This window comes from Watersipora subatra, chromosome 2 (assembly GCF_963576615.1).
Source record: "Watersipora subatra chromosome 2, tzWatSuba1.1, whole genome shotgun sequence".
Taxonomy (NCBI): Eukaryota; Metazoa; Bryozoa; class Gymnolaemata; order Cheilostomatida; family Watersiporidae; genus Watersipora; species Watersipora subatra.
The window spans coordinates 34,424,997-34,452,432 of record NC_088709.1 but is presented as its reverse complement, the minus strand read 5'-3'; the positions used below and the strand labels follow the sequence as shown (position 1 = coordinate 34,452,432).

The 27,436-nt window shown below is 36.2% G+C and overlaps 1 protein-coding gene and 1 long non-coding RNA gene across 4 annotated transcripts in view; one reads left to right on the top strand and one right to left on the bottom strand.

The window, feature by feature from the left end:
* Positions 1 to 14,262, bottom strand: part of LOC137386911 (uncharacterized) — a 203,466-nt gene extending 189,204 nt beyond the window's left edge. Inside the window, exons 1-7 of one of the 2 annotated variants that reach the window (XR_010977849.1) lie at positions 14,162 to 14,262; positions 13,659 to 13,693; positions 13,474 to 13,543; positions 13,258 to 13,288; positions 12,982 to 13,024; positions 12,332 to 12,398; positions 11,869 to 12,159 (exon numbers count right to left, since the gene is read on the bottom strand). This is a non-coding gene — a long non-coding RNA (uncharacterized lncRNA). The remainder of the gene's footprint in view (positions 1 to 11,868; positions 12,160 to 12,331; positions 12,399 to 12,981; positions 13,025 to 13,257; positions 13,289 to 13,473; positions 13,544 to 13,658; positions 13,694 to 14,161) is intronic. The other variant, XR_010977850.1, reaches the window with a different exon arrangement.
* Positions 14,263 to 14,416: 154 nt separating this feature from the next.
* The window catches only part of LOC137388903 (conserved oligomeric Golgi complex subunit 4-like), a 47,665-nt gene continuing 34,645 nt past the window's right edge, over positions 14,417 to 27,436 (top strand). For both annotated transcript variants that reach the window (XM_068075388.1, XM_068075387.1), the window contains exons 1-2: positions 14,417 to 14,574; positions 27,262 to 27,344. In XM_068075388.1, coding sequence (XP_067931489.1) covers positions 14,521 to 14,574; positions 27,262 to 27,344 — 137 coding nt within the window. In that variant the 5' untranslated portion in view covers positions 14,417 to 14,520. The remainder of the gene's footprint in view (positions 14,575 to 27,261; positions 27,345 to 27,436) is intronic.

Sequence of the window (27,436 nt, the reverse complement as noted above, 5' to 3'; positions counted from 1 at the left end):
GTGAAAATAAATGTAATTTTGTTACCTTCTTCCCATTAGATTCATTGTAAACAGCAGTGCAGTCAAGCGTGAGGTACAATACAGTGACGTTGCGTCGTGCTATTTAGGTCTGACAGGCTTTTTCCCTATTGGCCAATCTAGGTATATATATCTATGGGAAAAACGTATCTGCACTGCAAATCAAATACATACCATAATGTCCAGATCAAAATCATTATCATCCTCAACTTCGGTATTAGAGATTGATGGAGTTGATTTCAATGTAAAAGACTGTTGGAGAGATTTTTGCGATGAGGAAGCCATGCCGAATAACTTAGGAAAACCTTGAATAATTTTGTAAAAAAAATGTGATGCATTGGCAATGGGGTTAGCTCAAAGCCCCGGCAATGAATTTAAAAAGGTTTTGGAACTCAACTACATTTAGTATTTATGCCTAGCGGCTAGTTTTTAATTTGAGGCAGTAATTATTCTCCCTTGTGATTAAAAATAGAACTAATTATTCGCGGAATTTAATAATTCGCAGAATTGACTGTTCACGAAATCGCGAACTTTTATAACCATCGAATATTTTCATCCTGTAGGGTACTATATATAATGTTTAATCAGGCCTACCTAAGCTAACATTAAGTATTCAGCTACAGATTGTATTGCATGTATAGCAAGCATGATTGATCACACCTTCTGTTTTTATTTAGTGATATTACACTAGGTTTTTCAGTTTAGGTACTAATAGTGTATGAATCATTGAACCCTTGAAAGATTATGCTAAGTATAGATATATCTGTTAAAGTTCATCTGTATATCTGTACATCCGTGTTTGTCCAATAGCAATCAAAATTCCACATTATCATGGAATTAGACTTACGATGATTACAACCGCAGGTTTGAAATCCACCCGCTCAACCACTGAGCTATACAAGACGTATTGATCAATGGCACTATCATATACCATATATATATTAAGAAATATTTTGGGCCCAAGTATATGCAAGACGATGCTTCTTCGTCTTTTTTTCGTTATGGCTAATTTGTTCCATCACATGATATCAACAATAATTGATCTCGAAATTAAAATTTGGCAATTTGCGTACTGATTATATATGTTATTAAGAGATATGCGTTGAGATACGTTCAGATACGATACGATAAGAGATACGTTGCTCGCCATGGCGAGTTCAGCGTTATCCGTTGTGGTAAAACTATTTTGCGAATGGATAAATAATAAAATCTTAGTTAGAAGTTTACTAAAATACATACTCAAACTTCTTTAAAGTACCAAATACTTTTGATACCAAATAACTGTAATGTGAATTTAGTTGCAAGTCAACCTTTAAAGTATGTGTTTAGTAAGCTTAATTAATTTAAAGCACAGTAGTGAACTTAGTCTTAGGCTATGCTCTAGTACTAGTAGCGATGGTTGGCTATGAGTCACTTCCTAATCTAATCTAACTTTGTCATGACCTAGTTAAGTGCAACAAAACACAACAATGAAATTAGAAATAATAATACCAATTGTTAACAAATGAGAAAGTAACAACTATATTATCAGTTGAATGAGACATGGCAAATGCATAAATTCTAAAGATATCAAAAATGGCAAGTTTTACTTAAGCATAAATTACATAATTTTTTTATTATATAGTTCGATAGATCAGAGTCCTGGCTTTCGAATGAGCCTAAATTCAGTACACAAAGAATAATAGAACTATGCAAAACCGGGCGTCAAAGATACGTCCTGCAGTAAAAAAACACTTGGTTGCGGTTCCCACAATGTGATGTCACAATTATTATTTAGCCTTAGGTAGTCAGTCCCTTTCGCTGCCATTAAGGCAGCACTTTTCTGTGACAATCGGTGCAGTTAAACCCAGAGAGCGCTAATAATAAACTAGGATTCTAGATAATCAACAATACCCGTTGATCGTGCTAACGCCCGACCAATACAAACACATGTTCTGGGTTAATTAATTATGCTTCAATAAATATACTGTCGTTGATAAAGGTAATGAAATCACATCGATTAAATTGTGACCTGCAGTTGCGTGGCCCTAGGACTATATGTCAATCGCACTTTTGCGAGATCAAGCATTGCTTGAAATTAATTAGTCTCAGCCGCAACATCACAATAAAAAGAGAGGGTTAGTGCATGATATCATCGGGAAAACATAGTATGGTGCTTGCAATCTGAGTTATTTATCATAGAAATAATCTGTACAAGAAGACCTAATGACACTGATGCCTTTGTCATCTTCGTTGGTTCTCTGGAGTTGTCCTACCTTCGTCTGCCACTAGCGTCATTATCGTAGTTAATAAATATAAGCAGTAAGCAAGAAAATAAGCGGTAAGAGCGCACAACACCGAATATGAAAATTATGACATCACAAATTTCGAGTCTATACCATTGAACATTTCTGCGGTAGAGCTCTGGGGAAATGCTATAAACACCAACCAATGTCTTGTACCGAAGTCTCATCAACAAATTTAACCATTTCTCAATGGAGTCTTTTAAGATAAAAACCTATTTAACTATGTTACCAAGTCTTTGTAAATTGTCGACAATATCTTAAAACTTACCCATCTGATCGGATTATACACAAATAGACAAATTAATTTGGCTGAAAATCGTTATTAAAACTTGCCAAGCCTTATTTTTATCAAAATTAAGACCGGAAAATGAAATGCCCAGCGACAGAGAATAGAACCATTAAGTCGTGCGCATTTCACGAAAAAATAACGTGCACATTTCACCAGTCTATAGCATTGTGGAATTGCCGAAGGCTTTTGTAATTAGGGTAGAAGTACTGAAATATAATCATTTCTTTTTTGCCAATTTCAAAGTAACTGACATTTTGGACACTTGAGTACTTTGGTATTCTAACTGATGTACAAAGCAGTGAAAGTAAAGGAAATGACGGTGATATTTTTTTTAATGATTCTTATGAGATTATTGCAATATTTGATTATAAGTTTGGATGACTATTGAAGTGTTATAGTCACACTAACAACATCGATGATGGGCAATATGTTACTGTTATTATTTTTTCTAAATAGTTTTGTTAAATAGATTTTCTAAAAATCTATATAAATATCACAACTTCTTGATATTGTTAACTATGACGTTTTGAAATGTAAACAAAATTTTGCATTGGTTTCCTATTATTACTGTATTACTATATTAATAATATTGGTTATTCTAATAATATCAGTGCACTTTACTTCTAATATTGGCCAATATTGCATTTCTCCTATAGCAGGGGGGAGAGATATAAACATATAATCTTTTCCTTTCATTATTGCTGTTTGTTGTATATAATAACACCCACACCCAGTACATTACAGCTACCATTGCAGTTATCCTATTGCACTGCAGTGCCATTTGACTGCTAATATTACATTTCTCAACCATCAGTACCCTTTCTTTTTTCCAATATCACTTTGGTCGTGGGCTGTATGACAGGGAAATTTCTAGTATAAGTATGACTTGTTTATGTCACTTGTTCATTAATGTATATTTGTATCATTTGATAGATTATTATTGTATAACTTATAACTATGCGAATTTATATCATGTTATTTAATAGTATCCTTGCGGCTATCTTAACACGGCTTACTATGGATTGGTGCTCATAACTCCACTTCTATTGCACATAAAAAGCTAGTTTTGGCTGCAAACTGTAGGAAACATATCAAAGAGGGCAATGAGCTTTTATTCAACAATGTTAAATATAAATATATAATGAAAATATGTCTTCAAATTTAGAATCAAATTTAAAAAATTGAAAATGCCAACACATTGCAAAGCAGGACACTGGCTAAATTATCGCAGATTGATTGCAAGCAATAGATATGAACTGGTAGAGTTATATATCGGCTTCCCAATGCATATTTATTAAGAGATCTTTGACAAGTTAGAGGTAAGTTAGCAGATTTGTTGCATCCAAAAAATTTAATGTTGCGTGACCGGAAAAAGAGAGCAAAATATAGGCGAAATTCGCCTGGCCCGTAGTAGGTCTAAATTTATATTCCGAAAATTCTGGCGAGCCATTTGAAAAATAGACCGCCAGCCTGTATTTGAACGCCACTTCCAATTGACCCCCACTATACAAAAAAGGTTGAAAAATAGAACGCCATGCTTTCAATTAGACGTTTTGCGGTATACCTATATAAACTCTGCTTCTGGTTGTGGTGCTCTAATTTTTTTTGTTTAGTAATTAATCTTTTTATTGCAGAAAGTCTTGCAAAGAAGTCCGGGCGTTTCATCAGAAAGATTTCAAGTACGATTGTTGGTTTGAAGATAATGTTATGCAAGCATGGCCGAGATATCAATAGAAGAAACAGCAATACAAAGGCAAAGTGCAAGTGAGAAACATAACTGTAACTTCATGTATAAGGCGATGACGTACTACACTCACTATAGATGTCAATAGCAATGCTAATTTGTCATGTGTATTAGACTAATCTCCCTTTTTTGCGAAAATTTTAGTATGTATTTTGTTAATATAGGTAATGAATTGCTACTTTTTGTTGTTTCAGCATAATATTTGTATCTGCGTCACGCAGTAAATTCATGCTTTGTTGCATCATATGGAATATTTGTTTAATGGTGTTGTAGAAAGAAATCAATTCTGATCATCGCATCAGTGAGAAAACGGCAAATTCTGATTAAGGACACGATAAAGATGGATTGCCCTGCCAGATTGACAATAAAACGAATAGTCAGAATTGTGCTCCTCTAAAGTTACAGATGAGACATTGCGGCCCATGAGCTGAACAATAGTTTGAATGAGCTCGAGGGACCGATAATATATATATATATATATATATATATATATCTTTATCAACAACCAAATCTTATTGTAGAGTATCTTTGACTTAACCTTGTCTCATTTTCTGTTTACACAATATGCAAAATCAATTGCTTTTAAATAGATTATGCATGCTTGGCCAGCGTAACTAACACAAGATCTTTGTTATATCCACATTGACTTTGATATCAAGAAAAAGGCCTCATTCACTACCTTACTCATAAAAAGCTCAAAATAAGTTAAAATATATGTAAACAGTATTCGAATATTTTTGAACATGTACACATATATACTTGAAAAACGTATTAAGCATACCAACCTGATTGTTTGTAGTGCCAATTGGCTAAAATGAAAACAGAAAAAGCACCTCCCTCATCGTACATGTACAATTGAGGCGTTACGAAATATAAATAATACCTGTTGACACAAGTAGATTTGAAACTTAATCATGATCATTGATGTAGCTTATACATCTTTATACATATGCCATAACGTAAATCTTGCATCATGTATGTAAACAAAAAGTCTAACCTAGAGGTCTAAACAAAAAGTCCAAACAAAAAGTCTAACCGAAACCATTACTTCTACATAGCTATCCATGATCTACAGCACCAGCCCAAGGGTCCAAATCTGTGGGTTTCTTAATGATGTGTCAATGATGAAACCGCGCATGGCAACTGCCCCACAATACCATCTCTCTACCAGCGAGTCGAAATCGATGTTATCATGAGGCCTTCAACATGTTCGGAGTTGCTAAAATTACCATAGGCTGGCTTGTTAACAGGAAGGTTGAAATTACAGTTTTTTACAAAAATGAATGCAAAACCATAAAAACCTTTTTTTGGCTGGTTGAAACCCTGGTTTTAAACCGAGCCAACCCTGATAATATCCATCTAAACATGGATCATTGTATCTTCAGAGGTATTTTGTATAATGGTGTTGTCCCAGAAAAGAGGCACTAATGGCTTATGATCTGTTTGAACCTCCAAATCCTGCAGTCTAAGAGATCATTTGAGAACTTGTCACAGGCCCAATGGAGCTTCCTTTCCAATGACTAAATAACCTTCTTCATCTGATCTTGGAGATTTACTATAGTAGTAACAGTAGGTAGACCACATGCTATAGTGATAGCAGGATGTAGATCACACACTATAGTAATAACAGGAGGTAGACCACATGCTATAGTGATAACAGGAGGTAGACCACATGCTATAGTGATAGCAGGATGTAGATCACACACTATAGGGATAACAGATGGTAGACCAAATGCTATAGTGCTAACAGGAAGTAGACCACATGCTTTAGCAATAACAGGAAGTAGACCAAATGCTATAGTCATAACAGGAGGTAGACCATATGCTATATTGATAACAGGAGGTAGACCCCATGCTATAGTAGTAACAGGTAGTAGAGCAAATGCTACAGTGATAACAGGAGGTAGACCACATGCTATAGTGGTAACAGAAGGTAGACCCCATGCTATAGTAATAACAGGTAGTAGAGCAAATGCTACAGTGATAACAGGAGGTAGACCACATGCTATAGTAATAACAGGAGGTAGACCCCATGCTATAGTAATAACAGAAAGTAGACCAAATGTTATAGTGATAACAGGAGGTAGACCACATGCTATAGTGATAACAGGAGGTAGACCACATGCTATAGTCATAACAGGAGGTAGACCAAATGCTATATTGATAACAGGAGGTAGACCACATGCTATAGTGGTAACAGGAGGTAGACCCCATGCTATAGTAGTAACAGGTAGTAGAGCAAATGCTACAGTGATAACAGGAGGTAGACCAAATGCTATATTGATAACAGGAGGTAGACCACATGCTATAGTGGTAACAGGAGGTAGACCCCATGCTATAGTAGTAACAGGTAGTAGAGCAAATGCTACAGTGATAACAGGAGGTAGACCAAATGCTATAGTGCTAACAGGAAGTAGACCACATGCTTTAGCAATAACAGGAAGTAGACCAAATGCTATAGTCATAACAGGAGGTAGACCATATGCTATATTGATAACAGGAGGTAGACCACATGCTATAGTGGTAACAGGAGGTAGACCCCATGCTATAGTAGTAACAGGTAGTAGAGCAAATGCTACAGTGATAACAGGAGGTAGACCACATGCTATAGTGAGAGCAGGAGGTAGACCGCATGCTATAGTGATAACAGGAAGTAGACCACTTGCTATAGTGATAACAGGAGGTAGACCACAAGCTATAGTGAGAGCAGGAGGTAGACCGCATGCTATAGTGATAACAGGAAGTAGACCACTTGCTATAGTGATAACAGGAAGTAAACCACATGCTATAGTGAGAGCAGGAGGTAGACCGCATGCTATAGTGATAACAGGAAGTAGACCACTTGCTATAGTGATAACAGGAAGTAAACCACATGCTATAGTGATAACAGAAGGTAACACTTCACATATCTTTTCACTTTGTCCCAGTCTCTTTACTGGCATTCTTATCTGAAGCAGTCAGTAATTGTGCAGTCACTTTAGAGCAGGACAGATGGCGGCTTATTGCTCAATCGTTCTGCTCCTTCAACTGCTGAGGTCTTAACAACATTCATTTTCCATCCACTTTTTAATAATGTGTACAGGACACTTATAAATGTAAACTTTGAAGGAATTTGTCAAATTTCCATGTGTATTTTGTGTCCTAAACTGTTGCCATTTCGGACAATACAGATTTTTGCCAACTGGTTATTAACTGAACAAACTTTATAGTCGCACTAGCTGTATTACCAGTCACAATGTAGTAAAATGGCCAAGTAATAATAATGGCCGCATATATTAACTTGATGGTTATTTGTAAGCTGTCAAAGAATAGTTAGTGGAGATGGTGGTTTTAGAGCCTAGAAAGATGACATGTCTCTAGTTGTTGGCATCAGCGCTTTTATTAAGCCATAAAGAGTCCAAAGAAACTATTAGCCAAAGATGTTGTTGGATAGTCCATAAAGAATACAGTAATGACAACTCCCTCTTGTGGTTGCCTACAATGGCAGGTGAGCCAGAGATTACGCCTACAATTGATTTTGCCTACAGGAACTTGCGCCTACAAGTGACTTTACCTACAGAAGATTGCGCCTACAAGTGATTTTGCCTACAGGAGATTGCGCCTACAATTGAGTTTGCCTACAAGAGATTACGTCTACAAGCTGAGAGACTATGTTTACGATCTAGGATATTACCCTTACTTTAATTCTGTGATGCAGAAAACAACGAATAGCATGCTGAATGTATGTTATGCACAAGCGTTGATGTATTTTATATGTAAATACATTATTTTTATATTAAATCCTATTATCATCCAAATATCAAATCCTTACAAATATGTAAATTTAATCTAGTCGATTAATGAGAACCTTTGGTGATTTAACAGCCATTTATTTACAACAAAGCAAAATCTGCTATTGAAGTTAAAACTACATTTTTATAGAACTATAAAGCAAAAAACAGGCGTATGTATTTCTGAAGTTGTTAATTTTATACATACAGACATATGTCAATAACTGAGTATTTCTATATGTTATGAGCAGCCTATCGCAAAAAGTGATCAATTGTTGGTCAATATACCATGGCATAACTTTGGAGTTGTTTGTTTATCTCCCATTGCCTATCATTATGTTCCACTTTAACATGGAGCCTCTCTCACAGCTGGTTGAGATCACCCTTGAGTACATATGCCTATACAGGATAGATTACAAATCCAAGCTATATGATTTACAATAGTATCATCCATTATAAATGATCAAAAGAAAGTTCTCATAAAAATCTAATTTTTCTGCTTACAACCTGTTATTTCCCTTTGATACTAAAGAAATGATTTATTATACAATATTGTTTTAGCAAGAGCAGATATTACATATAACCAAGCCAACTCTTAACTAACAAAAAAGCTATTACATACCACAAAGCAATTAAACACATTTAATAACATTATGCAAAAGTGGCCATAGCTTCAGCCTCTTTGTATTGCTGTAATAAATATCTTTAAAATGAAGTGAAAGCCCATTTCTCAATCCCCTTGCATAGCTACTATAACTGCTCCTTCTCTTTAGGTTTGCTATATAATATAACAAGCAAAGATTAAAAAATTATTTCAAATTGAATATCATTTAGACATATGGAAAATGACTCACTTTTGTATAATTTGGCGGAATCGGGCTACTTTTGTACACACAAGAGTTCATATGCTAAACACACATCCTTGTAGTGCTTTTACTTGCTGAAGTTCTCCTATTTCATCAATTGAATCAATACATATATTACATGTTTAGGATTTATTCTGCAAGAAAATACAAATATCCAGTACAGATTTATTTGTTCCATTTTCTTATTTATCACATATAAGCACTACCATGCCAGTGATACATCTTGAAATAGTAGTATTTGTACTAGTATTTGTTCAATAACGTATGTATCGCCATATCACCCTATCTTCTGAGTGTTATCATTCTCTCCCAATCGACTGCTATCTCAATGTTCTACAAAGTAGAGTAGGACATGAAAAAGCAATGTTTTTTGAGAATATTGGAAAGTATGATCATGCAACTTACTTCCTCTAGCTCGATACATAAGGAACCCAACACTGAGCGCGGGATAAAAGGATTTGCACAGAGTGATGAGGAGAAAGATGGCAACAATTATAAACAAGTATTGTAAGTGTTTTGGCTCACCGTAAATTAATAAGTTAACTGCATATGTTAACTGCATAACAATACTTCGCAGGAACAATATCACTCACAACAATGTTTCATAGAAACAATATCACAACAATGCTTCACAGGAACAACATCACAACAACAATGTTTTACAGGAACAATACCTCAACAACAATGTTTTACAGGAAGAATATCACAACAACGATGTTTTACAGGAGGAATATCACAGCAACAATGTTTCAAAGGAACAATATCACAACAACGTTTTACAGGAACAACATCACAACAACAATGTTTTACAGGAACAATATCACAACAACAATGCATGTTGAGAACATCTGTTATGACTTGCTGCTATAAACTACCAGTCTTTCTAAAACCAATAGTACTAATCTAAACTATTTATACTAAGTTACCAAATTTTGGCCGCTAATCTAGTGGCTTCTTTTCCTCCTTCAATTTTGAAATTAAAATTAATGTAATTCAAAAAGTAATTAAATATTAATGCTGACTATTGGCCTAAAATCGTTCTAGCGCAAAACCATGTTCTGCACGATTGTTGTGTTACACTTCGGGTGACTTATTGGCCAACATTTCTAACATTGGTTAGTATTTTGTGGTGTTGGGCCAATCACAGTCAAAAATCAAACTAGGTCATAGTGTATAATACATTTAATAATAGTATGTTTGTCCTCCATTCATTTACTTTTTTGGAATGAGAATGGCTGTCATAAGTTTTGGATCAATTGGCATGTTGCCAGAGTTCAATGTCTAATAGCCTTTTAATGCTCCTCGTTTGGCAAAAACATATACGAGGAGAAAGCATTCTATATATGGCCATTTCAAACACTGGGCCTGGCATCCTTGTATGTTAAGGCATTCATAATTGCGTTATTTTGTGCATTTTGCAACACACAGAAACATGTCAAAACCACGTAAAGTGCTGTGAAATTCTGAGTAGCAATTTGCAGCGTGGGTTAAGTTTCAAAATGCCTGACATTAGTCGAAGAAGAAGCGAGCAATTAACATTCACTTGCAGAGACAAGGAAAGTTGCTGTTAAGGTCCTAAAACTCAGGCTACCAGAGCCTGTCACTCACAGGTTAGACGGACTCTCGTTGACTGACTGCTATCTTACCAGCTCTCGGTCGAATGAACAGAGCTTAGAAAATCTACTGGAACACAACTTGCACCATCTAGAGTCGGAAGAGTCGTGTGTGACAACAGCTTGAGAGGCTTCAAAACAAGAAAAAGGCCATTTTTCGGTGATCATCATGGGCATGGACAAGAAGCACCCCGGAATGAATGCTGCCCAACATCCGTTATGGTTTGGGGGTACCTTGTGGCTCGGGCAGACTTTGTGGCGCTGGCAAATATTGTGACGTTTTGAAAAAGGTAATGCTTCTATTTGCAAGAGAACTGTTTCAGGAGCCAGGGTTGTATTAGTAATTAGTAGAACAATGCGCTTTGCCATAATGCTAAGGAAGTAAAGTAATGGATGGAAAGTCAAGGACAAGTAATCAAACATGTAAGATTACCCAAGCGGCTCGCCCAGTCTCCAGATCTTAATTCGGACTGAGGATTTATGGTGTAAAATTGGTGAGCTGATTGCCAAAGATAATTCAATAACAAAGAGAAGACTGATAGAGCTGATCATACTGTCCTGGTTTTGTGTGGTATCCGCAGAATTGGCTACTAGCAGGACAAAGTACCGTAAAGATGTCATAGGCAAAAAGGGGCTGGCTAATATAATATTAAGATGCTACTACGACTGCAGGCAACCAATCTACTTTCATATAGTTGCTGGAATTCATACATTTAAAAACCTTGCTGAATAAGCCAATTTTATCAATGATTATAAAAATAAATCTTTAGATTTTTGTCACTATATGCAGATGCGGCTACATTTACTTCAGAACCTGCCTAATAATGCAAACAGCAGTTGATATTATGAGTGAAAATGTCTTAATATCTATCATGAGTGAAACATCCTAATCTTGCAATCGGTATATGTATTGCAATATTCCCATGATACTGTAACTACTTCTAAATACATGTACATGAATAATTGACAAATAGTGTGTCATTTCTTAATTACAACCGCCACTGATGTATCCACAGCACTCCTTGCAGATTGTCTATCCAATAACCAATATTACCTACTGGCCCACAACAGCTGGAATCAGGGGAGGTCAAACATTTTGCAAACTAATTTTTTTACTGCATACATCTCCCTAGATCATTATGCTAAAAATAAAATTTAACAAGAGCTTGTATTTTATTGAATTCACATACTGCAGCCCCCGATGGCACGATAACACAACTGTAACATATTATTCTTGGAAACACAGAAAATTGCTAATGAAGACGGGACTTATAAAAACACACTCAGGATAATCGTAAAATGTTTTTTATCTAGTTGAAAAAACTTACTAAGAACATGAGCCTATAAAAGAATAACAATTCAAAACATGAATCTCCATAATACATGTGCTCTTTGAGCATTCCAGACAAAACAAAGAAATCCTGAAAACCATTGCGATGCAAAAACTATACCAACTAAAGATGTCAGTGTGAGGAAGAGATGTCTGACACGCGCATCTGAAGTACACGCAGGTTTGCACTGTGGTGTGAAGCGGCTGATCTGATGGACACATCCGAAGTATACAGTTTTGAGACCTACAACAAAAAATGTTTTACATTTTGGTATGCATGATCAAAAATGAATATGAAAACGCGACCGAAAATGCAATGTGCTCTTGGACATTATTTGAACAAGTTCAATGTGATGCACTGCAACCTGTCTTCGATATGTCCTTTACCAAAAATAAACTATGAGGAACACACATACCTTAGCCAGTTGCGTTGCGCAAATCTGGAAGATGCGTATGAGGGCAGTTTAGCAGATACCCAACTCTCTACAAAACATGGAACAAATTTCAACACCCCAACTGGAATGTCACAAAAAGCCACAATAATCGCTAGCAACACACCTTGCTGCATTTAATAGAAGAATCTAACCAATAATGACACCCTTATCATTTTACCACCTTTTTTATGATTGTATTAATCCAGAAAAATGAACAGATTGCGCAGATGAGTAATTGTCACAAAAAAGGTTGAGAGTACATCAGACTGGTTAGTTTTCACTATTAACCATTGTTACCACTATTTCAGCAATTAGCTGCCACACAAATGATGATAGAGTACACAATCTACTTTTTAATCAGAATGACAATCATACTCGGTTGTTATTATTAAGAGGGTGCTTTTTGATGGATCACAAGATCACTGGGTTTACCAGCAATTGTCTGTTGAACAGCCAAGTCAATTACTCTACAACTGAAATAATGCCAACACCACAAAAGTATCAACGCAAAAACAAATTTTCGATACATTTTGTTACATTGAAATTCTAAATCTGAACAATACCGAAAACAAATTAATTCATAGCAATTGGCAGCACTGTCTACACATGAGATGACTACACTACGAACATACCGTTGACAAAAAGGTCTGGCCCTACAGTCACGCATTCTCATCCCTACAATAACAATCATAATGACAAACACAAAATATATTGCAATTGTCTTTTGCAATTACATAATTGGCAACTCAGAAACCTCATGGTAAAACTAATCAACATAAGTCATTGGCCCAAACGGTGTCATCACAGCAAGTTGATAAATATTATTACTCAACTCGGAGACCTGACAAAACACAAGGCGTATGTCTGATCATGTTAGCAAGAAAAACAAACATGGCTAGCAAACTCACCTTACGACTCTTATTTTTGCTTTTCACCACCCTCTACAAAATCAATGGTTTCCATAAATGACATACGATTAATGAAAAATGTACGAATGACAGAAAGAATGACATTTCTGGGCTCAGCCGAAAGGTGGTATGTTGTTTCATCAACAGTCAATTGAACTATGCTAACTCATCATATACCCATCATTTTAACGCACAAAAAGCAATGTTAAAACCTACCTTGCTCATGCCCAATGACTTCCAAGAAACTGTAGAAAACGTTTTATACATTCATCAGTCACTGGCTGGCCTGTAAAACGATCAACATCAGAGCTATATTGACTAACAGCCAAGGCCTAACGCTCACGGCAACTACTTTTATCATTACGTCACTCGAATATACAAATACAAAACTGAACGCTCACCTGCCATGTCAGCAACCCACCACCCAATTGGATATCTACAACGAAATAGGTTATTGTTATCATAATTGGAAATTAATCGAAAAAATTATCTTCAATCATGAATGGCTTTAGCATAGGTTGATTTAATGTTAACATTTGTCGTCGAACAATCCATCTGTTGGAAGTGCATTATTCATCATCACGTTGAAATAAACGCTTACAAATAATGTAGCTGGTGGTAATCTCATAAGTAACGGATCTTTCATTTTGATAGAAAAATCATAGTAGACTAACGATATTAATTTCCAAGTTGATATCTTTGGGATGCGTATTATGTAGCCTATGAGCAATATTTATTGTGTTAATCAATAGTCATATGTTACAACATGATTAACACAAGCTACCACTAAATCGACGGCTTTATTTAATAGTCATTAATAATTAACTTTCCTAACGAAAATGCTATTTACATAAGTATTCTATTTAAACGACCGGCATAACTTGATTACTGCCAAGCGTCTTACCTGATGTCTTAATAACTAGATAGTAGAACTAGGATTGCGCTGCGTTGTCGATAAAGGACGGCGAAGGGATTACAGCAGGTTTATAAAGGTATTGATAAAGGGTTTCCTGTGACAGCACAAAAGCTATCTGCAGAATAATAAAATGTCTTTAGCCTACGTTCTACTAAAAGTTGTCATAATAACTTTATGTCAATAAGTCAAAGTAGTCAACCTTGCCATGTCAAGGAATCGTTCGTTGGCTGGTTGGCTCGCGGAACAATTTTTGGGTTTGCTCTTTTTTGTTTATATCCGTACATTTTTAGCGACATCTGAAAGGTTTTATTTCTGAGGTTCCAATACATGACAAGCCTCATAAAAATATGTCATCTATGGAGGAAATAAGAGCTCAGTTAAGGGCATTGGCGAATGAAGAGGTATGAAGTTGTTTTTAAAACGTGTCTATCGTTTTCCTCATTGCTTTACCATTTTGATAAGGGAGGAATTATGTTATATACTAGAAATTTCCCTGTCATACAGCTCAAGACCTGATAATGGAATAAGTGATAACGGGAAAAAGAAATGGCAGTGCTGGTTGTTGATAAAGTAGTTGTCAGCAGGAATTGGCAGAGTATAGTGTAAATGAAAGTTGTTCGAGATGACATAAAATAAATTTGAGGGAGCACGACTTCAAAAAGGTGCAAATAACAATTTCAACAAATATAGAAAAGTTAGATGAGTTCAGCAATGAGCATGAGTAACTGTTCTACAAGTGTAAGAGAAAATAAAAATTCAACAGATGGACCTGGGTTCATATTGTTGGCTGCACTGAATTTATTAACAGTGGTCAGGTGGGTAAGGACGTTTTTGGCAAGATTGTGACGCGCGGGACATTTGAACGCTTCTTCGCATACTTCTCAGCTCAAACGCGAAATTCTGGTGTCATTCATACTGTTTTCGAAGGCACTTGCCATCCCCTTGCCATCAACTATCACTGAATGAGCTTTCATCTTTGTCACGCAATGCATTAACAAATTATGAACCATTAAAGCTGGTGTGACGCGCGGGACCATAATTTGGCATGAAAAACTACTCTTTGATCAATTAGAAAAATCTTCTGAATTTTTGGACTCATAACATTATTATTTGACGGGCTCAAAGCTCTATTGTCATTCTATTAGGAATACATATAATTTTGTTTCCAGGCCAAAGTTTGATGATTCTGTAAGGTTTGAAAGAAGACTACCACTATGACGCGCGGGACTGTGACGTGCGGGACAAAAATAACATTATGAAAAATTGAGCATTTTTCTATGTTTTGTAGTTGTTATACCACAAATTGTTATGAGTTGCAGTTGTAACATTGAATATACTTGTGCTAAACCAACCAATAGTTTAAAATTGCTATATATTTATTTTATTTAAACATAAAACAAATATTTAACTTGAAGATTGTCAGACTTTCATGCAGTAAACTACAGTCAAACATGGATAACTCGTCCACGGATAGCTCGAACACAAGGTTAATTCGAACATTTCCTTTGGTCCGTTCCCACGTAATGATAAATTGCTATAGATAACTCGAACTCAACACTGTTAATTCGAACTGTTTTTTTGCCCAACGGCTACCGAAACGGTTGTTATCACTTTAGAAAATCACTTTATTCAAAGCCATAGAGGTAAACTTCATCTTTTCGTAATTCATAAGCGTCGTTATTACCACCATCGGCAAAATATTTTTGTCAACGACTTTTCTAAAAGTTAGGTGAAATTTGATTTATATTGCGATACGATGAATAGCACGGGCTAGCCGGGTCACGCGCGCAAGGATTTTCGCCACGCACATACAAAACAAAAATCGCATGTTGTTTTGTATGAGCGTGGCGAAAATCCTTGAGTGCGTGACCCGGCTAGCCCGTGATGAATAGTTTTCCGACGTTGATTCCGTGTTGAATCAACGTCGAAATGTTGAATGTTTAAAACGTCTTAAAAATGTTGTAATTAAACGTATACGTTTTCTGAGCTACAAAAAACTATTCATCGTTTGACCTAAACACAGAATACGTGTGTACATTCAATAAGTATCTATTAAAAAAGCGTGAGTGATATAGAATGTACCGTAAAACCTCGTAAAACTTCTAATTGAACTGCCTCGGAGTGTTGCTCTTAACGAATCCCAGGTAAAGTAAGGTAATCTGCATAAACTTCAAGAAAAAACGGCAAAATTGATCGTGGGTAAAACCCCAAAAGAAAAAAATGTGTTTTCTTTTGAGCATTTCAACAACGATCAAGTTTTGCCAATGTCAATCTGAAAAACGTCCTGGCAATAACATCACCTCAAACAACAAACCAATCTCAAGTGATAGAAAAATCTCTATACTTTTTCATGAAAACGTTTTAAACTTTACATTAGAAGCATTTAATTTGAAACAAGCCATTTGTGCTTTTGATTTATATTATAGTTTGTATATGTACATGTATCTACTAATAAATAAGTAAATACATGGACTTGTGACAGTGCTCTGATAACTTGAACGCTCTGATAATTCGAACACTTTTGCTCGGTCCCTTGAAGTTCGAGTTATCCATGTTTGACTGTATTTTTTCTTAAAAACATATTTTGCCATTATTATTGCCTCATTTTCTAGTACAAAGTGTCTCAGTGACCTGGTAGTTGCTGCTGGTAAAATAACTGGGAATACTCTAGGAAGAAAATTCCTGTGGGTGGTTCTTATGTTATCGAGGTTTAGCCACGTGAACTGCTTGCTTGCACGGTGTATGTACTTTATAGTGTAGCTACCTTCATTAGCTTCCCCTGTGAGAATTTCTCCAATGCTGACTTCGGAGGCATAGGCCATTGCGACCAGCGTTTGTGGTAAGAACTGAGTCAATGTTTGTGAAGTATCTCCTGTGGTCACCTTTTGATTAGGTTTGCTGCTCGGTGTGGAGGGAACTGGCTACCAAGTGGAAGAACACCATTCCATCCGAGTAACATCACCGTTTTCTTTAATTGCTATGTGTTGGCAAGATCGAATGCCATGCATTGGAGGTTCAGTGGACCAGCATTCTTTGCAGATCCTTGCTGTTTTAGTGATCATATTTTCTGAGATATATAAAATCATCATTGGTTTCACTGATTTGGAAGTTATTATTGTTGCAGCTTCTGCAAATGACTTTGCCGAGTTTACGACATACCATCCTCGATATACTGCCATTAGAACCTGTTGTTTTTTCCCCAACACCATCTACTGCACCTTTGCCATGCGATGCCTCAAAAAAACTCCAGTCAGCTGGCATACCCATTTCTTTCTTATGGCCAATCAAGTTTTGAACTGTGAACTGATTTTTGATTTGTGAAGCCTATTCATCACTTACATAATGAATATGTTGCCAGTTAATATTTTCTGCTTTCAGAAATTTCGCAAGTTCTCTATTTAACGTGTAAACAGCATCCTTAGTGTGTTCTTGTCTATCACTAGCTATTGCACAGCATTTGTGGGCTGGGACTCCATCCAGCTTATAATAAATCATGACAGTGAATACTGTCACCCCTATTGTGGTGTAGAAAGTGCTTTGAATTTCGGTTGCTTGCTTACAGTTGAAGTTCTCACTGAAGTCTTTGTGAATGATCACTGCCCCATTTTTCAAATTCTATTTGAGGTAACTGATTGATTTGTGTTGACGGTTGGAAGTGTACATATGAAAGGAAAGTTACATCAGTTGGGATTTCAGCAGCACAAGCAAGTCAGACGATGGCATCTGATCTTCGAGCTTGTTTAGGAAGCCGTTTTCACCATCTCTCCACCGATAGAAATTCACATGTTCTTTAGCGCTAACAACCAAACTATTGATTGAATCGGCGTCACAAGAGTCACATTCCCTCTTTACACATGATTCATTTTCCATGTTACACACAGTTCTTTTCGGTAGCTGGTGAACAGTAGTAGGCATTTCCAAAGAATAGACACTGGCCTGCCGCAGTCCCAGTAGAGCTAATTTCGCATTGTCGTAGAATTTGCAAGCACAGACAATTTGATCATGTCTAGACACTGGCTTGCAATTTACTGAGCCCAACTTTTGAAATTTACTAGGGCTCACCTTGACATCTGGATATTCCTTATTGAAAATCTCAAATATGTCACTCAACGTGTAGTTCAGCAGGTGTTTCCGAAGCTTTTGTCACTTGTGGACAGCAAGTGTGCAAGACAGGAATGTTAACAGCAGTTTGGCAGTCATTAGAATGCAGGCCAGTTCAGAAAAAAGTCTTGCCGTATCTAAAAGGGAAACCTACTTTCTCTACTGACTGAAAATTCAATGCGTGAGTGAAAGAGAATTTTTTTAACCGTGCTTTAAAGATACACATTTGGTTCAAAGATTACCTCATGATTTGCACACTAGGTGTGTGTATCAGAAGAGTAGGCTAATATTGAAAAGCTCCAGATTGTGAGTTACAAAACATCATAAAATAATTCTAATTCATTATTTTTTTCAAAGAAACTGGCTTTTAGACTTGGAATATCTAGCATTACTTTCACATGCCAAGGTATCAAAGAGAACTCCCAAACAAATGAAGACATCACCATATTATTATAAATGTCCCGTGCGTCACAAATACTTCCATGTACTTATAAAACAGAAACTTGCAGTATTTTCAGCAAATTGGCGAGTTTGGCTAAGCTATAGCAGCCCAAAATCGAATTATAGATAAGAATTTTTTATCTCAGATAGCTTAGGAAAAACAGGCTGCAACTAAATGCACTAAAATTGTGACGCGCGGGACAAACTAATTTTTGCTCGCCTGAATTATAAAAAGAAATTTGCATTTGCTCGGAAAAAACCCATAGGCTAGAAAATCCACCCTTGTATTGATTATAAAATGGAAGCAAAATTTATTTCAGAATGAATTGCAAAGTTTGAGAGGATATGATCAATTGTCCAGCGCGTCACACACCGTACAGTAAAAACCTACTTGCATGCCCAATATTTTCATGAGAGAAGATTTCGTTATGAAAACTTTTGTGTTTCTACATGTCTGAACATGTTTACTCACTAATTAACTGAAAATTATGTTTGCAAAAAGCAGAAAAAAAATTGCCTTTGTGTGTGACACCATGCTTGGCCTTGCCCAGGTCTAACTTGTTGGCATGTATGACATAGTTGTATTTGAGCATTGTATGTAATGAAATGTTTCTCATTACATCCAGTACATGTAAGCTGTTATATGTTGTTGTCAAGCCTGTCTAGAAAGTTGTTACGCAGTTCTTGAAAATCGGGACAATCTAAAGATTGAAAATGAGGAATGTGATGAAGGGGGGCAGCATTGGGAGGAGCAATATTGTTTTGTGCAATAATTTCATGGTCAATGATGTCCATAAAATCATGATCATCATCTGGAAACAAAGGGGCTGCCAAGTCGATGTCATTTACATTGCCTACAACATCTACTAAAGAATTATCTGAAACAGATGAGTTGTTGTTATTAATTTCAGTAGCGCGTTGTTGAACATTAGCATGTAGATGGTTGCTGTGAGGACTTATTTATCCTCCTATTCATCCTATTTATCCTCCTATTGCGCTGTAATAATTGAGAGACACGTGGAAGGCCACTGCGTCGGCCACGACGTGGTGTTCTGGGAAGTTGTATGTCCATGGTAGTTGTCTCGTTGTTTTGAAATTAAATTCAAAAAGTCAATTATGCAAAACAAAAGGTTGTGAAAAAATCACACCTAATCTACTACTATCTCAAAACTATGTTTTACAACAATAAATCACACCTAATCACACAAAAAATCACACCTAATCTACTATTATCTCAAACCTATGTTTTACAACAATAAAATAAATATTAATTAAAGCTGTAGGCCTAACCTACTGTAATGTATGTAATTTAACAACAACAATAAGGAAATATGTTTATTATAACTTTGAAGTGCAAAATTAGAAGTAAAATGGCAAGCTACTGTACTATACACAGTTTGAAAGTTGGTTGTGTTGAATGTATAACGGTTTTGATAGCGATCTTTAACAGAAAGCAAGTATGAGCGTTCACGCGTTTGGAAGTTTTCTGCAAACTGCAGCAAAATAAAAAAATATTCTCGTCATAAAGGGGCATTGTAGTTCGGCCCTAGCTTGTACATAAGTTGTAAAGAATTTCGGCTAAAATGAAACCTTCGATGATTGGACAAAAAAAACATAGGCTGATAAACTGTGTACCACAATTTCGTACCTGTAAATCGGTCTACGCCTCAAACGGTCTACGTTTATTACAGAAACCTTCGGATAAATTCGATTACAAGTAAACAATGCCATAGACTGGTGAAATGAGCACGGTTTTCTCGTGAAATGCGCACTACTAAATAGTTCTGCTATCTGTCGCACGGCTTTATTGGCGTATCGTAGGCCGGTCTTAACTTTTATTAAAGCAAGCTTTTCAAGCGTTTTGTGGCGATTTGCAGCCAAATTAATCTATCTATTTATGTATAATCCGATCAGATGGGTAAGTTTCAAGATATTGTCGACAACTTACAAAGACTTGGTAACATATTTAAATAGGCTTATATGTGTTTGTTATCGTTATTATACTTTAACGACTCTGCAAAACGATGGTTAAATTTGTTGATGAGATTTCGAAACAAGGGTTTGCGACGTTGTTGATGAATAATTTTCGTAAGTTGTGTGCACATGCATTTATCATAAAAACTCAAACTTTGCTCCCGCTCGTTTGGTCATGAGACAATTACTCCGCATCCACTTCTACATTAGTGTTGAATTTGTTTTGTCATCTTTACGTGTTCTGACTATTTTTAGTCTGTGCACTTTTGCTTACGTTGTGGGAACTAATTTGACTAGTACTGGCAATAATCATCTGTGACGGTTTCCTAGTCTCATTACTTCCATTTCTCAAGTTTTGCCCAGATAATTTACTAAAATATGCTACGCTTATCTCTGCAGATCATCTTCGATTTGTTAACGCTAAACTTATCTGAATCTTGAGTCTGAATGCAGATTCTTCCTTCGTGTGAACTTAGACCCGCCTCTACTAATCTTGAGTGCTCTATAGTATTTTGTCATGGCAATGTTGACAGGTTTTACCCTCTGTCCTACTAATGTCTCTATTGAATTTTAACTTCTGCTTCTGAATTACTTCACTCCACGTTTGTTCTCTGGTCAACTTATACTTCATGTCATTGCGGATTTTTCTCGGCCAGTATATACATTTAACACCTTCCTAAGTTGTTTTTGATAGAAACTGTCGAAAACTACCAGTAGATTTATTGCTTCTGTTGTACTTCATGTTTTACTCTTGTAAAGAAATATGCTTGAACCTTTGTAAAGAAATATGCCTATAGCTTTAGTTCCAGACTGATCTATTTGTTGGCGGTGATTTGTTTTATTTTTTGCATGGCTTCATTCGCTGATTTCTTCCTTCTCTTTATATCTGTTTTATTTTTTGCATGGCTTCATTCGCTAATTTCTTCCTTCTCTTTATATCTGCTGTTGTATCAAGTAGAGTTCTCAAGTACTTGCATTTCTCCCAGCTTGTATCTCCATCTTTGTCGATCTTATATTCCTTTTTCTTAGTTTCATTTATTGTCAGGTTCTTTTTTCCCTCATTTTACTGGTATTTCATTTTTTACTTTTTCTATTTCATATCTACAGTTGATGCCTAGCCAACATTTCATCTGCATATTGCAGTGGAATAATTTGGTCAGTCCTCTCCAATTTTGAGTAATTATGATCTTCTAAGGTCGATAGTAGGCAGCTTGTCTTATTCAACTTTGCGTAGCAGTGATCTCTGATTTGTGGTGGTATTTGTTGATTTTCACTTTCGCATCCTATTCTAATTCTATCCTCCATCGATCTTGCCAGATATAGGGTGAACAGCATGGGTGATAGAGATTCAGCTTGCGTTGTTCCTATAATTGTCTTAAACTCTCCTCTTATCTTATCATTGAGCTTCACTGCTCATCTAGCAGCCTTAATCAAAACTCAATAAATAGAGCTCATCGAGGTAAAGGATTGTTCTGAGATCTCTCATGAATTTATTCCTCTTTAATCTGTCAGAATTAGATTAGATCTCTAATCTGATTAGCAAGGCATACATGTCTACCATCAGAAGATGACTTATATTTCTTATATATATATATACCGCTTTCTCTGCATCCAGCTTTATGGTGAATAGTTGTTTGATTGTTCCTCTGTATGCCACCTGTGTCAAGGAGATTTTTGATCAATCTTTTCTCATATTCTTTTGGGCAAGCAGATTTCTAGAATCTTAATAAAGATTGATAGAAGGATAACCTGTCTCAGGTTTGATAGAGGTCCTTTTTCCTCCGACTTCTAAAGTGATATGAGGCCCTACCTTGATTTCTTCCGGATATTCTCCTGTTTAAGCAATGTCATTCAGCAGTTTGTGCAAATTTTTTCATGAGCTAGTTTTAGACCATATTTCAGTTACTCTGCCCAAAACTTATCTAATCCTGAACTTTTGTTGTTTTTCAGACACTTTCTAATTTCTTCCTCGCTAAACTCCTTCATTTTTACAGGGTTTACATCTTCTAATTATTTACTCGTATTGCTGTTAAACATCTCCTTGAAAAAAGTTGTTATGATGCTTATCTGGGTGTCTGCGTTGGTTGTTACGCCTTCTCATGTGTCTACCACTAGGAAGGTGTTGAGCTAATACAATGGATTCGAACGGGCGGCCTATGCCGCTTAGCTACGCTGTTGGTTAATGGGTGTTTGTGGGGCCTGTTATACCTTTGTTTGTTGACAATTAGTAATCTTCAGGAGAGAAAGGGAGAAGCTCTTTTTTGGGGAACATACCACTCGAGCAGCAAGGACGCGTCAGTGCTACTCTGCGTTATTATTGATTAATAGACATACTTGCAGTCATCGCGGTTAGTATTCACCAAGTGCCTCGGATTTTTTTGTTTGTTTTTTTTGTGTGTAATTGTTATAGATTACTTGTTAGCTAAACCTTTTGCAGATCTGCCATTAACAATAATTTGGTAGTACAGCATTTGCGAGTTATTTTGAAATACAGATCAGACTGTGCCATGCGAATAGCTGCATCACTTGAGCTCTTTAAAGTTCACAAGGCTTTCCCAGCGGCTTTTTGACACTGCTCAGCTCATTTTCTTGTTGCTTGGCAACAACAAACAGTAGGTAAAAACTCTTTTTTAGCTGTTCACCACAAAATTCTCTACAAGATACAACTCATTTCGAATCCTGTATTGCCAAATTGAGTGGCTCTACGCTTTTCCGAAATCGGTAATCTAAAATGAAGGCGAAATTGCCAAAGCCAAGTATCCAGTTTAATTTTTCACATTGCTATGAAACGCGTAGCATAAAAAACGTGAAATTTTGCTGTGTAAAATTTTCAGGAGTTTCTGATTTTGCTTTAACTGAATGAAAACATTTTAGCAAAGTTTTTGATCAACCAATCTTAAAGGTTGACTTGCAACAAAATTCACATTACAGTTATTTAATATCAAAAGATTCACCATGTCTTACTCTGTTGTGTTGTAGGTGCAAAATATGGGGGAATGTGATTACAAGCTCTTAAAAGCTCAAAAACGAACAGTTAATCGCAGCCACACGAGACCGCCGTAGTTTGGATTCTCTTTCCAAAACGGCTCAAATGAGGTGTAGTTGTGAGAGATGGTTTCTGTTTACACTTTCATGCAACCTTATTCGTCGAAATATTTTCACAAATATACTTCACGCATTCAATAACACTATGTCTATTGTTCTTACGCGTCTGTTTTATCGTCATTGTAATGCTGTCACTTTTAGCACTGATATCTTATAACTTACCGTAAAAAATCGTTTAACTTTTTAACCTTAGCTCGAAGGAGTCCATATAATTGTCTGATAATCATGATGAGCCTGTTGGTCACCTGTGATAATCGAAAAATGCTGCAAAAATTATTTTCGAAGTATTGGGTCACATGATCAGATTACGACTTGACGATTAGTTCAAGCCTAAACAAAACTGTAAAGTAGCGAGCATCTATATTTGATACGGGGTATTCGGAAAAAAACCTGAAGTGTTTGTCATAAAGTAGTGCTATGATAAGTTTTATATTGAGCTTTTTATTGGCTTTTCAATTCACGTGAGAACATCACGTGACAAGACATTAACCAAACTATCATGACTACGTCAGAGAAATAAAGAGATTCCAATCTACGGCGGCTTTTCGTTTTTGAGCTTTTAAGAGCTTGTAATCACATTTTCACATTTTTGGCACCTACAACACAACAGAGTAAGACATGGTGAATTTTATGATACCAAATAACTGTAATGTGAATTTTGTTGCAAGTCAACCTTTAACTGATATTTACCCTTATCTAACTATCGGTTTTTTACAAACATTAGTTTTAGAAGTTTCTCAGTAAGTTTCAGGTCAAGAAACGATTTTTTTTTAAATTGCCGATAATTAGCCCAAATGGACGCTTTTATATTGTACAAACCTTCAAAGAACCTCCCACTCTAAGCTTTAAAGAATACAAAAGAGCATTGATCACACAACTTCTACAATCCTGCTCATGACTCCTTGTGTTGCTTGATAGAAACATGTTCTCTGTAGTGCAAAACAATAAAGCTTCTATGATGACAAGGTTTCAGTGCTCACCATGATGGCTATCGGCATGGCTAACAAGAGAGGTCACAAAACATGTATAACAATATTTTTTGTTCTTATAGCCAATAATCTCCTGCGTTTTAGGTGTGATTTAGAAATTATTTTTCTAAACCTTTGTTTTTCCATTTTTATGGAGTGGCAGAATTTAGTAAAGTTAAAGAGGTGTTTTTTCAGCAAATAATATCCGTTAAAATGTATACCAGGTAGCATTTTTACTATTTTTTCTCACTTTTAGGAAAAAAGTCGATCTATAATTTTAACCGAGTTTTTGTGATTGTTAAGTTTGAACAAATGCTGCTAACCTAAATTCTTCCCGCTGATGTAACTACTGGGGAAATAGTTGTCGATATTGCGCTCTCACATAAGACACTTGAATTGTAAGCTTGACTTGTCAATCGTTTTATTTACTGAAGAAGCTTATTTATTTTTTAGCATTGCTAAGGGTATAATAGTTCATTAGTAAGTCATAGCAAGGACTAACAGATTAACTTAAAGGCGATATTCTAAAAGATGTGTGTTTTCTCTTGTTGGGTTCAACAGAGTGCATGTCGGGCAGCGTTGGGTAGAGCACAGCGCCCTCTGTTGGCTTCAACAGAGTATAAATAGTTGGTTTAAACTAGGTAACTCTTGTTGGATCCAACTGATTGTATCGCGTGAACTGTAGGATTTAGCTCCTTCTGTTGATTACTGCAAAAAATGAGATGATACATTACTAAGCTCAGAATTGGAAATTGTTATTCGTATTTCTCTCTAGAAATTATCTTCACTGTCCCTTATGTCATACAGACCTATTAGAGTAATTAGACATAGACCTATTAGACATAGAACTATTAACTATACTTGATAGTTCTATGGTTAATATAGTTAACTAAAGTTGATAGGTCTATGATGGTCTATAGGTCTTTCAATATTTACAGCACTCTAGTTTGTGGCTAAACAAACATAATCCTACTATAACAGATAGTACAGATGATTCACTATTAAGTTGATTATTGTAATTAAAATTAATGTTAGGTACGCCTAAAGCTCAATAGGTGTAATTCATTTTGTTTTTAAATAAACGTTGCGGGTGCACAGTTGTTGGTCTTGGAGACCTGATACTGGTATATTTTGGAAAAGTAAACCTTTCCTTTTTTACTGCCATGAGTAATGTATTGTGCAATGGCCTACCAAAGTCGGATATTGAAGCAGATTCAAAAATTTGCGTGTTTACAGCAACTATGGTATGTGAACAAGTGGGATGATATTAACAAAACATGGACATACACTCATAGTCACCTCTGTCTGTGTATAGAAATATATATCTCTGATGGCTAACAACTGTTAGTAGTTAATTTCCCTTGAGTCATATTAAGACAATGCTCGCAAATAATTTATATAGGATTTCCGGTGGTCAGATTAACACGCAGTAACAATATATAATGTTTATAATATCCTTGAAAGATCTAAGCTGGTTGCACAAACTTTAAATTTTGTAACAATTTTTGGTTGCTGGTTATCTGTGAATTCTTAAAATATAATCGGTAGTCGTTTATTATGAGAAGCACTCATTTATAGAGTCCCATAGCTCACAAATCCCATACAAGCATATCCTTCACCATGTAACTGTGTCCTTCACCGGGTCCTTCACTGTGTAACTGTGTTTTTCACTGTGTAACTGTGTTCTTCACTGTGTAACTGTGTCCTTCACTGTGTAACTGTGTTCTTCACTGTGTAACTGTGTCCTTCACTGTGTAACTGTGTCCTTCACTGTGTTACTGTGTCCTTCACTGTGTAACTGTATCATTCACTGTGTTACTGTGTCCTTCACTGTGTAACTGTGTCCTTCACTGTGTAACTGTATCCTTCACTGTGTTACTGTGTCCTTCACTGTGTAACTGTGTTCTTCACTGTGTAACTGTGTCCTTCACTGTGTAACTGTGTTCTTCACTGTGTAACTGTGTCCTTCACTTCGTAACTGTGTCCTTCACTGTGTAACTGTGTCTTTCACTGTGTAAATGTGTCCTTCACTGTGTAACTGTGTCCTTCACTGCGTAACTGTGTCCTTCACTGTGTTACTGTGTCCTTCACTGCGTAACTGTGTCCTTCACTGCGTTACTGTGTCCTTCACTGCGTAACTGTGTCCTTCACTGCGTAACTGTGTCCTTCACTGCGTAACTGTGTCCTTCACTGTGTTACTGTGTCCTTCACTGTGTAATTGTGTCCTTCACTGCGTAACTGTGCCCATCACTGCGTAACTGTGTCCTTCATTGTGTAACTGTGTCATTCACTGTGCAGCTGTGTCCTTCACTGTGTAACTGTGTCTTTCACTGTGTCCTTTACTGTGTAACTTTAAACTCATAGAGGCCAATGTTATTATATGGTAGTTGTATTCTGTTTGTGTGTGGTTAAACATGTTAGAATGTCATCTGCATTAGAATGTTACATGGGATAGTTTGTTTGTTTCAAAACTGATGACTTTTTGCAATCTCTGTGCAGGAGGAGATAAATTCAGGTCTGGATGGCTTACTAAAAGAAAAGAATACTCTAGAAGGAAGACTGCTATCATTACAAAAGATGATGTGAGTATAACGTGCAAGCCATCGCTAATTAATTATAAGGTGAAGGTCATATTCAAAGTCATGTTGCATCTCAAACTCTCTCTATGGACTTA